The 13052-nt window shown below is 46.5% G+C and overlaps 2 protein-coding genes across 4 annotated transcripts in view; one reads left to right on the forward strand and one right to left on the reverse strand.

Annotated features, from left to right (window-relative positions):
* acaa1 (acetyl-CoA acyltransferase 1) overlaps positions 1-4702 on the forward strand; it is a 33112-nt gene extending 28410 nt beyond the window's left edge. For both annotated transcript variants that reach the window (XM_067968337.1, XM_067968327.1), the window contains one exon: positions 1400-4702. In XM_067968337.1, coding sequence (XP_067824438.1) covers positions 1400-1459 — 60 coding nt within the window. In that variant the 3' untranslated portion in view covers positions 1460-4702. The remainder of the gene's footprint in view (positions 1-1399) is intronic.
* Positions 4703-5437: 735 nt separating this feature from the next.
* The window catches only part of dlec1 (DLEC1 cilia and flagella associated protein), a 162290-nt gene continuing 154675 nt past the window's right edge, over positions 5438-13052 (reverse strand). The window contains exons 38-40 of one of the 2 annotated variants that reach the window (XM_067968317.1): positions 11261-11414; positions 7624-7747; positions 5438-5702 (exon numbers count right to left, since the gene is read on the reverse strand). In XM_067968317.1, coding sequence (XP_067824418.1) covers positions 5579-5702; positions 7624-7747; positions 11261-11414 — 402 coding nt within the window. In that variant the 3' untranslated portion in view covers positions 5438-5578. Of the gene's footprint in view, positions 5738-7623; positions 7748-11260; positions 11415-13052 lie in introns of both variants that reach the window. The other variant, XM_067968308.1, reaches the window with a different exon arrangement.

The following is a 13052-nucleotide window of genomic DNA, read 5'->3' on the forward strand; positions in this document are numbered from 1 at the left end:
CCAACTGGTCCATGCCGGTGTTTATGTTCTACACGAGCCTCCTCCCTCCCTACTTCACCTACCCCTATCAGCATATTCTTCTATTCCTTTCTCCCTCATGTGTTTATCTAGCTTCCCCTATTCGCCTCAACTACTCCTTGTGGTAGCGAGTTCCACATTCTAACCATTCTCAGTAAAGAAGTTTCTCTTGAATTCCCTATTGAATTTATTAGTGATTATTTTATATTCATGACCTCCAGTTTTGACTCCTCCGCAAGTAGAAAAGTTTTCTCTAGTTCTACCCTATCAAACCCTTTCATAATCTTAAAGACCTCCATCAGGTCACCCCTCAGTCTTCTCTGTTCTAGAGAAAAGAGCCCCAGCCTGTTCAGACTTTCCTAAGGATATCCTCTCCGTTCTAGTATCATCCTTGTGAATCTTTTTTTTTGCACCATCATTAACGGCACAGTGTAACACTGTCGCAACTTTCCACGAGCAACCACGCTCAGTTCTAAATCCATGGGGTTCTATCCTGCAAGTGGGTCACAACTACTTTAAACACCTACAGCATAGGAAAAAAGGCCATTCGGCCCATTGAAGCTCATCCCAATGAAAGAAAGAAACATCCTGCATTTATATAGTAGCCTTTTACTACCTCCAGACATCCCAAAGAGATGAGATAAATAAACAGATAATCTGTTTTTTTTTTGGTGGTGTTGGTGTTCAGGGATAAAATATTGGCCAGAACACCAGGAGCATTCCCCTGCTCTTCAAATAGTGCCATGGGATCTTTTTTCTCTGAGGGTCGTGAGTCTGTGGAACTCCCTTCCCCAGAGAGCGGTGGAGGCAGGGTCATTGAATATTTTTAAGGCTGAGTGAGATAAATTCCTGATTAAGAAGGCAGTCAAAGGTTATAGTAGGTAGACGGGAAAGTAGGGTTGAGGTCACAATCAGATCAGCCGTGATCTTATCAAATGGCAGAGCAGGCTCGAATGGCCTACTCCTGCTCTTAATTCGTACGTCCACCTGAGAGGGCAGATGGGGCCTCGGTTTAACATCTCATCCAAAAGACGGCACTTCCAACAGTGCAGCACTCCCTCAGTACTGACACTGGAGTGTCAGCCTGGATTAGATGCTGAAGTCTGTCTGAGGCAAGAGTGCCACCCACTGAGCCACAGCTGACACTGGTTCATTAACTCTCCCATCGTGGCATCTGATTGTATTTTGAATAACCCCAATGTTTTCTCCCTCCATTCCCTCCTTTGGTAAATTATTCCAAACATTTCTCATTCTTCGGAGTAAAGCTTCTCCTGGTGTGTGTCCCCAAGTTTACTTTTCACTCGTTCCCACTGATGTCACCTGGTCCTACTTTCTAGTAGGAGACTGCTCGGTTCTTAATGACTTTGTGCTTGTGTTCCAGAGCCTATGGCATTGTATCCATGTGTATCGGGACAGGAATGGGGGCTGCAGCCGTGTTTGAATATCCCGCAAACTGAGATCTTCAGCAGCAAGACCACGGGTGGAGAAACCTGCTCGCGAACCATTAACAGTGAGCACGTATCACGGAGCCCATTATCCTCTAATTGACTTTCCCTTCACCTGCTGTTCCCTGGTTATTCTCTCCCTGATTCAGGTTCCCCTTTAGCTGTGCTGTTCTCCAGCTGAACACAAGGACAAAACAGCCACCTCCCAGCTAACTTCCTAGGTCTAGTGCTAATGCCCTGGGGAATGAATTGAATGGGTTGATTTTCCATCAATGCCTCATCTGGACTTCTTATTCGGGGGTGGGGGGTGCTGTCTTACTGGGATCAAGAATTTGCTGCATTTGGAGAGGTTGGAAACAAGGGGAATAACTGTGGGACAGCGCGCAGGATTCCATTATACTGGGAATTCACTAAGTGATAAATCTGGAAATGTGATTTTTTTTTTAAATTGTAAGAAATAACCTCAATGATTCAAAAGAAGGGGCAGAGTGGTGACTGGATGATTGTACGCTGCCTTTTAAATTCAGCCCCATTGCTCTATCTGTAGCCAACTGATCGAGCCCACTGAGCTAGCTGTATGTACACTGTCCTAAATGTCTATCCTTTGCCCTGCAATTTTTGAAGCATAGACTCCTCTCGCATAATCTCACTCTCAGGGCCTCAGAACTGTGGAACTCTTCCCCTCCCTCCACCCTTGGTCTTTCCTTCCCCCTACTGTTTGCAGGCTGTTAAATGCCACGTTTACTGTCATCTGCTCACCGCTCCCTCATCATCCCTCCTACTCTCCTACATCGCCTTGGTGACCTGCATTATGGACATGTCCCTTCACCAAGATTTCTCGATAGGAAGGGGAGCCTACTCAACATCACCAGCCTGGAATGGGCGCATTTGCTAATTAAGAAGGAATCCCCTCGTCCTTCCCTTCTCCTGACCCCAACACCGCGTAGAGTAATTTAATTGTATGTGATTAAGATACTGCAGTGATAGCAAAAGCCAACAGTGAACCAGAGTTACTGACTTTGTTGTGAACGATTAATGTAGTGGGACAGTGGACCATGAACGTACAAAGTGTCCTGGATGATGACCGCGCCGGGCCTGTGAACGATGATTTATTGCACTAGGCCCCGTGAATGATCAATGTGCCAGGACGTGTGTGGTGGTTTGGGGTGGGGGATCGACTTGACTCTATCACTGGAAGTGTGAGTGGGTTGGAACTGGTCAGAAGTTAAATATTTATTTGATCTCAGTCACCCACCATGAAAGTGGTTGCTGTGGTCCACTTTCAAACTTCAGGAAAAACCTCTTGTATACATTGAATTCTGGCTTGTGTTGGCCCTTTCATGGGGTCTGTTACCATGCACTTTTAAACCTGTTACCATTATATCCTCACTATCCAGGTTACCTCAAATCACCATCTCTGAGGTAGTTGGTTCATTCGGACTTTTTTCCCATCACTGTGTTCCCCAAGGCTCTTCTCCCACTTTTTATTCCTTCTCTTTCACACATCAATCAACCAACCAACCCAATCTCCTCTTTCACTAGTAGTTTGTTCCTTTTAAGTTCCAAATATGCCATCTTTCCCATCCTTGCTCCCTCCTGGAGATTAACTCTCATCCCACCATCTCCTACTCTTTTCCTCAAAACTGTGAATTACTTATTTTCAGCTTTGCCTTCCTTCTAAAGGCTTTTAAAACCCAGGCTTCCTGTCACCTAATCCACTGTTTAATCTACCCCCTCGTATCTCTTCCTCTTTTCAACCTTGATGTTTGGGCCTCAGCTTCTCACCTTTGCTTTAATGAAACAGATTATTTTGAAACTGTGCCTATAGTCTTGACGGCAGGGATCTGTGGGTTTCAACTGACTTCTGTGTTGAGGGCTGACTGCCGATCTTTGTGCAGAGAGCAGTGAAAACCATTCAGGCCATCCTGTTTTGTTTTGAGTCCAAAGATGTCAGTTAAGCGACTGACTGGCTGGTGCAGTGGGCCTGGAACTCTATCATTTCATCAGGGTTCAAATCTGGCCTCTTGACAGCAAGTACAGTCCTTACTTGTGCAGTGAGCCCCAGCACACACAAACAATGCCTCTAATTCGATTCCAATGGGCAGTACTGCTCTGAGGCCGCCAGTCTCACACGGTTTAACCACTAGGTGATCTGTCCGGCCCATCAATCCTTTCTAGTCTTAGCCCCTACCCCCGGGGAGATCTAGTTTAATCCCATCTCCTTGTTCTTTCTCCTTACCCTTTTAAGTGAATTCTCTAATTTGGTGTACCAAAATGCAGCGGGTTGGAGTTCAGGTACTTTGACAGGGTCGAGCGTATTCTGTTTGATGCTGCTGCGGGGTACCTGGAATGGAAGAGTGACCCTGTCCCACAACTGACTCCCTTGACCACAAAACCCACTTTACATTAGCTTCCAAGCGTCTAGATGCATTTGGTAGTATGCCTTTTCTAAATAACCTGTAAGGATGCACTGGGTTGCCCCAGTGACATCAACTGAAAACTAAATAAATGCGCCCCCTTTTTAAAGGGTAACAACTAATAACAGAACTTAACAGTAAGAAAAAAAAAGAAACTTAGCAAACTAAATAACAGTGGTTATCCACCTCCAGTACCTGCGGTGCCCACCGGTCGTGGAAAGCCTCAGGCGCACTGGCAGACACTGCGTACTCCCCCTCCAGGGCCACCTGGGCACGGACGTGCTCACGGAACAGAGGCAGGCAGTCAGAGCGACCTCCTCCCCACCCCACGGGCTGCGTCCAACCTGGACCTGTGCACGGCCACCTTGGCCAGGCCCAGGAGCAGACCCACGAGGACGTCCTCCGACTTGCCCGCTCCACACCGGGTGGCCAAAGATCAGGAGCGTGGGACTGAAGTGTAGCCAGAAGTTGAGGAGCAGCCCCTTCAAATGGCTGAACAGGGGCTGCAGCCTCTCAGACTGAACAAAAATATGAAACGTTGACTCATCCGGGCCATATGGCAGTACGTGCTTTAAATCGCTGCCTCAGTCCTCCATTTCAGCGACAGGTTACCCAATAAATTGAGCATTTAATTTGTCATGATTAAAACTGCGATACGCTCGATTCCACCCCAAGTATTTTCTTTTTACGGTGGTAAGCACAGTGATGGGATTATTCTGCAGGATGTATTCTGTTTCATGATTTGTCTGAAATCATTTTCTTAAAAATTTTACATGGACTTGTTTTCAATCTGCTTTCTAATAAAGATGTTATTTTTAAAAATTCATTGATTCGAGTCTCTGCTGGGAGTGGCACTTTAATTGATTGTCCTCTTAGGGTTTAGGAAATGTGCTCACCTCCTGTTATCACCATTGGCAACCGTGTCTAAACAGGTCTTATCCACTCTACTGGGCAATTGGAGTGTGAGAAGACCAGACCACACCACAGCTTTGAGTGTTGTGTCCAATACTCAACAAGTCAAAAAGACGATGATTTAGAGGGTTAAATTAGGAGGACGTGTTGCATAGACTTGGCTTGTATTCCCCTGTGTGTAGAAGGTTGAGGGATGATCTAATCGAGGTGGTTAAAATGATAAAAGGATTCGATAGGGTAGATAGAGAGAAACTATTTCCTCTGGTGAGGGAATCAAAGGGCCAGATCTAATTTTAACATTTTAAAATTAGATCTGGGCCATTTAAGTCTGAAATCAGGAAACACTTTTTCACACGGAGGGTGGTGGGAAATCTGAATTTTAACCTAACCCGCCCATCGGAAAACTGACGGGATCGGGTGCAGCCTTGGATTTACACCCCGCCCGATTTTACTCCATCGAAGTAAATGGAGAGTAATATTGGGCGGGAAGTAAAACCAGCGTCCCACCCGATCTATTGGGTTTCCCGCCCAGCGAGTCAGGTTAAAATTACCCCCGATGAGGTAATGAAGACACTGCTGAATGCCTTTCACATACGGAACTAGTCTTGGTCATTCGCAATTTTATACTTTTTAAAAAAAAAACACTTTCAAATTTTCAAACGGTTTATTAGAAGTGATGTTCCAGAACATTATCTGTAACTGAAGACAGCACGACGTTAATATTTAAGTTGACAGATTTGTTCCTAAGACGGAGACGCTGCGTGGATTTTCGATTTCTCCCGATGCCTACGGTGTGTACATAGCTTCATATCTTTCGTCAATGGATCCTCTTCCTCGGACTGAGAACGTGCAGGGTTTCTCTCCCAGTATTCCTTGGATGGTGATGCTTGTTTTGTACTCTTTACTGTCTCTGCGGTGACGCAAGAGAAACTGAAGTTACTCCACCTGCGGGAGGCAGCGAGTGGACTTTGGAGAACGGGTAAGAATTTTTAGGAGCAGAGAAAGCTGTCTGGGCCAGAGGAGCTCAGCCCTTGTTCAGACATCAACCCCACCTTCTCGCCCCCCCCGTCCTTTGATCCCTTCTCTCTCCAGAAACTCATCCAATCTTCTCTTGAACCCCCATCACAAAATTACACCACGGAACGAGGTCATTCTGCCCATCGCACCTAAACCACTGCCAGCTCTTCAACTGGGCTTGCCTCTGATCCCATTTCCCAGCCCTTTCCCTGTATACTCGAGGGAATATAAGCCTAGTCTACGCAACCTGTCCTCATAATTTAACCCGCTAAGCCCTGGTATCATTCTGGTGAATCTGCACTGTACCTCCCTCCATCTTTCCTGAGGTGCGGTGCCCAGGACTGAACACAGTACTCCAGATGGGGACTGCAAAGGCTGTGTACAACTGGAACTTCACTTCCTCCCCTTTATATTCCAGCGTCCTTGATATGAAGGCCAACATTACATTAGCTTTTTTTGCACCTGTGCACTAGTTTTTAATGATTTGTGCAGTTGGACAGCCAAATTCCTTTGCGTCTCCAGTTTCTAGTCTCTCGCTATTAAGAAAATATTTTGATTGTTTTTTCTTGTATCACATTTCCTACATTGAACTCCATCTGCCACAGTTTTGCCAAATTACTTTGTCTGTCTGTGTACTTTTGTAATTTTCTGCTCCCATCTACACACTCACTGCGTCTCCTAATTTAGTGTTTTTTTGGTTGAGGGATAAATATTGGCCAGGACACCGGGGAGAACTCCCCTGCTCTTCTTCGAAATAGTGTCATGGGATCTTTTACATCCACCTGAGAGGGCAGACGGGGATCTCAGTTTAACATCTCATCCGAAAGACGGCACCTCCGACAGAGCTGCACTCCCTCAGTACTGCACTGAACCGCCACACCAGGACCTATGCACATAATTAGGCTGATACTCCAGTCAGTATTGAGAGGGTGCTGCACTGTCAGAGGTGCCGTCCTTTGTTAAACTGAGTTCTTGTCTTTTCTGATGGTTTAGTGGATGTTAAAGTCACCATGGCATTATTCAAAGGACAGCAGGCAGCTCTCCCAGTGTGCTAGCTAATATTACAAAAAAAAACTTTGCTAGTCATTCATCTCATTTCTATTTGTGGGATCTTGCTGTGTACAAAATGGCTGCATATTTGCCTACAAAACAACAGTGACTGCATTCAAAGTAATTCAATGTACGTGTTAATTCTCATGGCATGTTTGAGCGATGTGATAAGGTGCTATATAGAAATACAAAAATTCTCTATTAATTAAATAAAACCCAATTACAGAGGTGGTGGCACTGTGACGATATCTGTTACTGACTGCATCTTTTTTATTCTTTATTCATTCTTGAGATGGAATTTAGTGCCCAACCCTAGTCTCCCTGAGAAGGGCCTTCTATTCTTTGTAGCGGTTCACACAGCTATTTCAGAGAGCAATTAAGAGTCGATCACATTGATGTGGGACTGGAGTCACATGTAGACCAGATGTAAGGATGAGAGGTTTCCTTCCCTAATGGGCATTAGTGAACCAGTTGGGTTTTTACGACAATCCGACAGCTTCACAATCACTTTTGCTGATACCAGCTTTTTATTTCCAGATTTTTAAAAACTGAATTCACGTTCTCAAATTGCCCACGGTGGGATTTGAACTCACGTTCTCTGGATTACTTCTCCTGCAGCCACTACACTACCACACCCACATCTCTCTTTACAGATGCTGACAGCATGACAACCCAGCCACTTTGCAACGAAAGCCCTTTCTTTAAACGGTCGCTGTCAAACACAGTGCAGTGTAACAGGGACTGCGGAGCCCCCTCACAGTTACCTTGCGGTGAAGCTGATCTGTATCGCTACTCGGCTCGTCGATAAATGGATAGTGAGCGCCTCTAGAATCCCGCACTTGGGAGAAACTTCAAACACACCCTGGTCCTCCTGGCTTTCACACTGGGCTGTGGAGAGACAGTAGGAGTTTAACATTGAGTGATACTATCCGTTCAATCTGGTATCAAAGAGGGCCCATCACTGCCTTGGGGACAAAAAGAACCCGGTAGAGCTCAGCACCGATGAAAGTGAGAGAGGAGGATGGAGCACTTTCAAAATATTGGTACCCAGTGTCAGTATCAACTACTCCCCAGGTCAGGTATAGCCCCCTGTAGCAGGCCGATGCTCCCTCTATTGTGCCTCAGTCCCAATCCCAGGACAACACCCCCACCTACTGCACCAATGCAACATTTTCCGTTTCTCACTCCAGCCATTCTCAGTGAGACTGCCAATAAAGCACTGGTTTTGTGCTGTCGGCCCATCCGTGTTAAGAACAAGACTGAGACAGTCCAAACCCTCGGTTCACGTGCGACTCCCACAGCCAAGAGAGGATCTTCATCCCTTCAGTCTGTTGGAATGGAGCCCAGGTCATAGAGGTGAAGGCACAGTATCTGCCCAGTCCCATTGTCATCACCATATCACGCATCAGCAATACAGTGAATGCTAGCAGCACTTCACCTGCAGAGAAATGGGAAAAAGTTTTACATAGAATTTACAGCCAATTGGTCTATGCCGATGTTTATGCTCCACACGAGCCGCCTATCTCCCTACTTCATCTAACCCTATCAGCATATCCTTCTCCCTCATGTATTTATCTAACTTCCCCTTAAATGCATCTCCGCTATTTGCCTCAACTACTCCTTGTGGTAGCAAATTCCACATTCTAACCACATTCTAGGTAAAAAATCATAGAATCATAGAATGATACAGCACAGAAGGAGGCTATTCGTCCTATCATGCCTCTTTGAAAGAGCTATCCAATTAGTCCCACTCTCCCTGCTCTTTCCCCATAGCCTTGCAAATTTTCCGCTTTCAAGTTTCTCCTGAATTCCCTATTGGATTTATTTGTGACTATCTTACATTTATGACTCCTAGTTTTGGGTCGCCCACAAGTGGAAACATCTGTTCTACATCTACCCTATCAAATCCTTTCATAATCAGGACAAAGCAGCCCACTTGATTGGCACCCCATCCACCCCCCTAAACATTCACTCCCTTCACCACCGGCGCACAGTGACTGCAGTGTGTACCATCCACAGGATGCACTGCAGCAACTCGCCAAGGCTTCTTCGACAGCACCTCCCAAACCCGCGACCTCTACCACCTAGAAGGACAAGGGCAGCAGGCACATGGGAACAACACCACCTGCACGTTCCCCACCAAGTCACACACCATCCGGACTTGGAAATATATCGCCGTTCCTTCATCGTTGCTGGGTCAAAATCCTGGAACTCCCTAACAGCACTGTGGGAGAACCTTCACCACACAGACTGCAGCGGTTCAAGAAGGTGGCTCACCACCACCTTCTGAAGGGCAATTAGGGACGGGCAATAAATGCTGGCCTTGCCAGCGACGCCCACATCCCATGAACGAATAAATAAATAATCTTAAAGACCTCTATTAGGTCACCCCTCAGCCTTCTCTTTTCTAGAATAATGAGCCCCAGCCTGTTCAATCTTTCCTGATAGTTCTAAACTCTCAATTCTGGTATCATCCTTGTAAATCTTTTTTGCACCTTCTCCTTTTTATAATATGGAGACCAGAGCTGTGCACAGTTTTGGAGCAGAGTTCCAGCCTGTGTTGCTCGTGAAGTGGGTGGTACTGGGCCTATGGGGGGGGGGGGGGGGGGGGATCTGATCTAGGCCATGAGAAAGCTCAGCAACTTACTTCATGCTACTTAGAATCATAGAATTTTACAACACGAAAGGAGGCCATTTGGCCCATTGACCCCTGTGCTAGCTCCCTTAATGAGCTATCCTCGTTGTCTCATTCACCTGTCTTTACCTATGCCCTTTAAAGTTATTCTTTTTCAAATATGAATCGACTTTCCTTTTAAAAGCTATTGTGGATTGTGCTTCCACTACTGTTTCTGCTCGGGCGTTCCCTGTCCTAACAGCTCTCTGCGTCAAATCTCTTCCTAACCCCTCACTGCGTTATTTTAGTGATGATCTTAAATTTATTCTCCAAATGGTGGGGATAGTTTTTCCCCATTCATCTTTTCAAGACCCCCCCATAATTTCAAACTATCAGATCTCCTCTTAACCTTCTCTGTTCTAGATTGCTCGATGTAAAAATAAATCAGCAGAACTCCCTGGCCTCCCGAATAGCTGCCAGATTGCTTGGATGCCATTTTGATCCCCTCTCTTTCTGAATCCAGGATACTGGGTTCAACGGGTATTGGCCGCCCTCTGGTATCTCGCCCAAGTGGCCACCTGTGAGCCTAGATGACGAATATCAATAGGACATTCAACCATGAGCGGCATCACAGCCAAGCCTGATCCTGCCCTCACCCATGCGCACCTTTCCAGCAGATGGCACTAGTTAGTGGGAACCCTGGCTGATTCCTCTCCTCCGGATGCTGGAGAGACACTGAGGCTAATTAGGTGCCCTCACTACGCCCCCCCCAATAGACATCAGCTAACTCAGCACCAGGCAAGGGATTAAATCTAGAGACACTCCCAGAGTGTGTGGCTCAGCACGTTCTCCGATTCGGCCATCAGAGCAGCTCTTCATCCTCCTTTCTCACAGCTTAATTTTTACAAGGGGATACTGATGGGCACCAAACTGGTCCACTTTCACTAACTGAAGGCAATTTCCTACCTGTGGCAGCAAGAAAATCCAGTGAGACCAGGCCCTTTGGACCATGAAGCCCGTGCCACCCAGAGTCCGTGTGTGTATCATGGATTTCCCTCTTACAGTAGCAATTAGATCCTTGGAACTAATGAAACTGACAAAATGCTGAATTTGTAAGGGGCTAAAGGTGGAAATTGGGCTGTTTGCTAAAGTCAATTAACACATGGGTATCAAGTTCATCTCTCCACTGTATAACAGAGGCTGGGTTAACATCATAGAATGGTCATAGCACGGAAGGCGGCCATTTGGTGCATCGAGCCCATGCTGGCTCTTTGTAAGAGCAATCCAGTTAGTCCCATTTCCCTGCTCTTTCCCCGTGGTCCTGCAAGTTTTTTCCCTTCAAATATTTATCCAATTCCTTTTTGAAAGCCACGATCGAATCTGCTTCCACAGCCCTTTCAGGCAGTGCATTCCAGATCACAACCACTCGCTGCGTACAAAAGCTTTTCCTCATATCACCTTTGGTTCTTTTGCCAATAGCCTTAAACCTGTGTCCTCTGGTTCTTGACCCTTCTGCCAATGGGAACAGTTTCTCTTTATTTACTTTATCTAAAGCCTTCATGATTTTGAATACTTCTATCAAATCTCCTCTTAACCTTCTCTGCTCCAAGGAGGACAACCCCAGCTTCTCCAGTCTATCCATGTAACATAAGCCCATCACCCCTGGATCCCATACCACACAAAGCTCGATGCCCGGCAGGCGCATTTGTAAAATCTACTTCAAAGTGCGCTCGGTTATAAAATGGATGGCTGCCCTCGCCTCAGAAGGTCAGGCATTGGGGTCTTACCCATCACTGCTGTCCAGTAACTCTTTGATCCAGTCCTGTTCAGGAGAAAGGTCTCCTTTATTCTGGTCTGTCCAACCAAGCAGGTACCAAAATCGATGTCATCAGTGGAGAGTTCAAAGAACGGCAGAACGAAGTAAGCATGGAGGGGAATGAGCTGTAAGGAGGAATCCAGGTCACACCGTTTTTTCTAGCACAATCTCCTTAATATCATAAATATTACACAAACATATATTTTATTATTTTAAATTAACAGAAAATACAATTATAAATCTGCATTTCCCCCAATCCCAATGGAAGGAGCTCATGGAATTTTTTGTCACCACGACTGACCATATGATCAGCTCCCTCTGCTGTTTCCCCTCTTTCCTTCTGCCCAATAAGCCAATCCTCCCCCCCCGGCTTCCCCTGCCTAAGCCCTGAACCCACATCCCTCTCGAGCTTCTCTCCATCTCCCCTCAAGCCCTCTCCGAGCTTCTCTCGTCCGTAAGGCCCATCTCCTGCTGCCTTAACCCATTAAACTGCTGATCACCCAACTTTTCTTCCTGGGCCCCGTATAAGCTGACATTGTAAATGGTTCCCACTCCTTTACAAAACGTCATCAGCCCCTCTTCAAAAAAACCACATGCAACTCATCTGTCCTTGCAAACTACCACTCCATCTCCAACCTCCCTTTCCTCTCCAAAGTCCTTGAACATTTTGTCGTCTCTCAAAGTTGTGCTAATTTTTCCTGCAACTCCATATTTGAACCTCTCCAATCAGGTTTCCGCCCCTGCCACAACACTGAAACAGCCCTAACTAAAGTCACAAACAACATTCTCTGTGACTGTGGTGCATTTTCCCTCCTCTTCCCTCCCCGGCCTCTCTGCAGCCTCTGACATCCATCCCCCTCCAACACTCCCCTTCATAGTCCGGCACAACGGGACTACCCTCGCTTGTTCCACTCTTACTGATCCAATCGGAGCCACAGCATCACCAGCAATAGCTTCTCTTCCCACCTGCACATCATTACCTCCAGAGTCCACCAGTAAGGATCTATTCTTCACCCCTCCTCTTCCTCGTCCACATGCTGCCCCTTGGTGACATCATCCGCAGACATGGGGTCAGCTCCACATGTACGCTGATGAAACCCATCGCTACCTCTCCACCCCCTTTCTTGGCCCCTGCACTGCCTCTCTGTTGTCACACTGCTTGTCATAGGAGAGTCACAATTTCCTTCAGTTAAACATTGGGAAGACTGAAGCCACCATCTTCAGCCCTTGTTACAAACTATGTATCTTGCTACTGATTCCATTCCCCTCCCCACCCATTGTCTTTGGTCGAACCAGATTGTTTGCAACCTCAACATCCTAGTTTACCCTGAACAGAGTTTCTGACCCCATATCCTCTTCATCACAAAGACCATCCAACACCACTCTGCCTCCACCCTACCTCAGCCTATCTGCTGCTGAAACCCTCATCCATGTCTTTGTCACCCCCAAAATTGACTATTCGAATGCTTTCCTGAATGGCCTCCGTAAGCTTAGGCTCATCCAAAACTCTGCTGCCCACATCCTATCCTGTGCCAAGACCCGCTCACCCATCATTCCTGTCCTTGCTTAACTATAATGCCTCCACATCCCCCAACACCTTAAATTTAAAGTTCTTCTCCTTGTGTTTAAATCCCTTTGGCTTCTTCTTCCTATTTTTGTAATCCCCTCCAGCCCTACAACCCCCCCGCCTCCCCCGAACTCTCGGTTCCTCTGCCTCTTGCCCCTTGTGCCTGCCCCTCCCTTTGCTCCACCATTGGCAGACG

The sequence above is a fragment of the Heptranchias perlo genome, chromosome 2, assembly GCF_035084215.1.
Source record: "Heptranchias perlo isolate sHepPer1 chromosome 2, sHepPer1.hap1, whole genome shotgun sequence".
NCBI lineage: Eukaryota > Metazoa > Chordata > Chondrichthyes > Hexanchiformes > Hexanchidae > Heptranchias > Heptranchias perlo.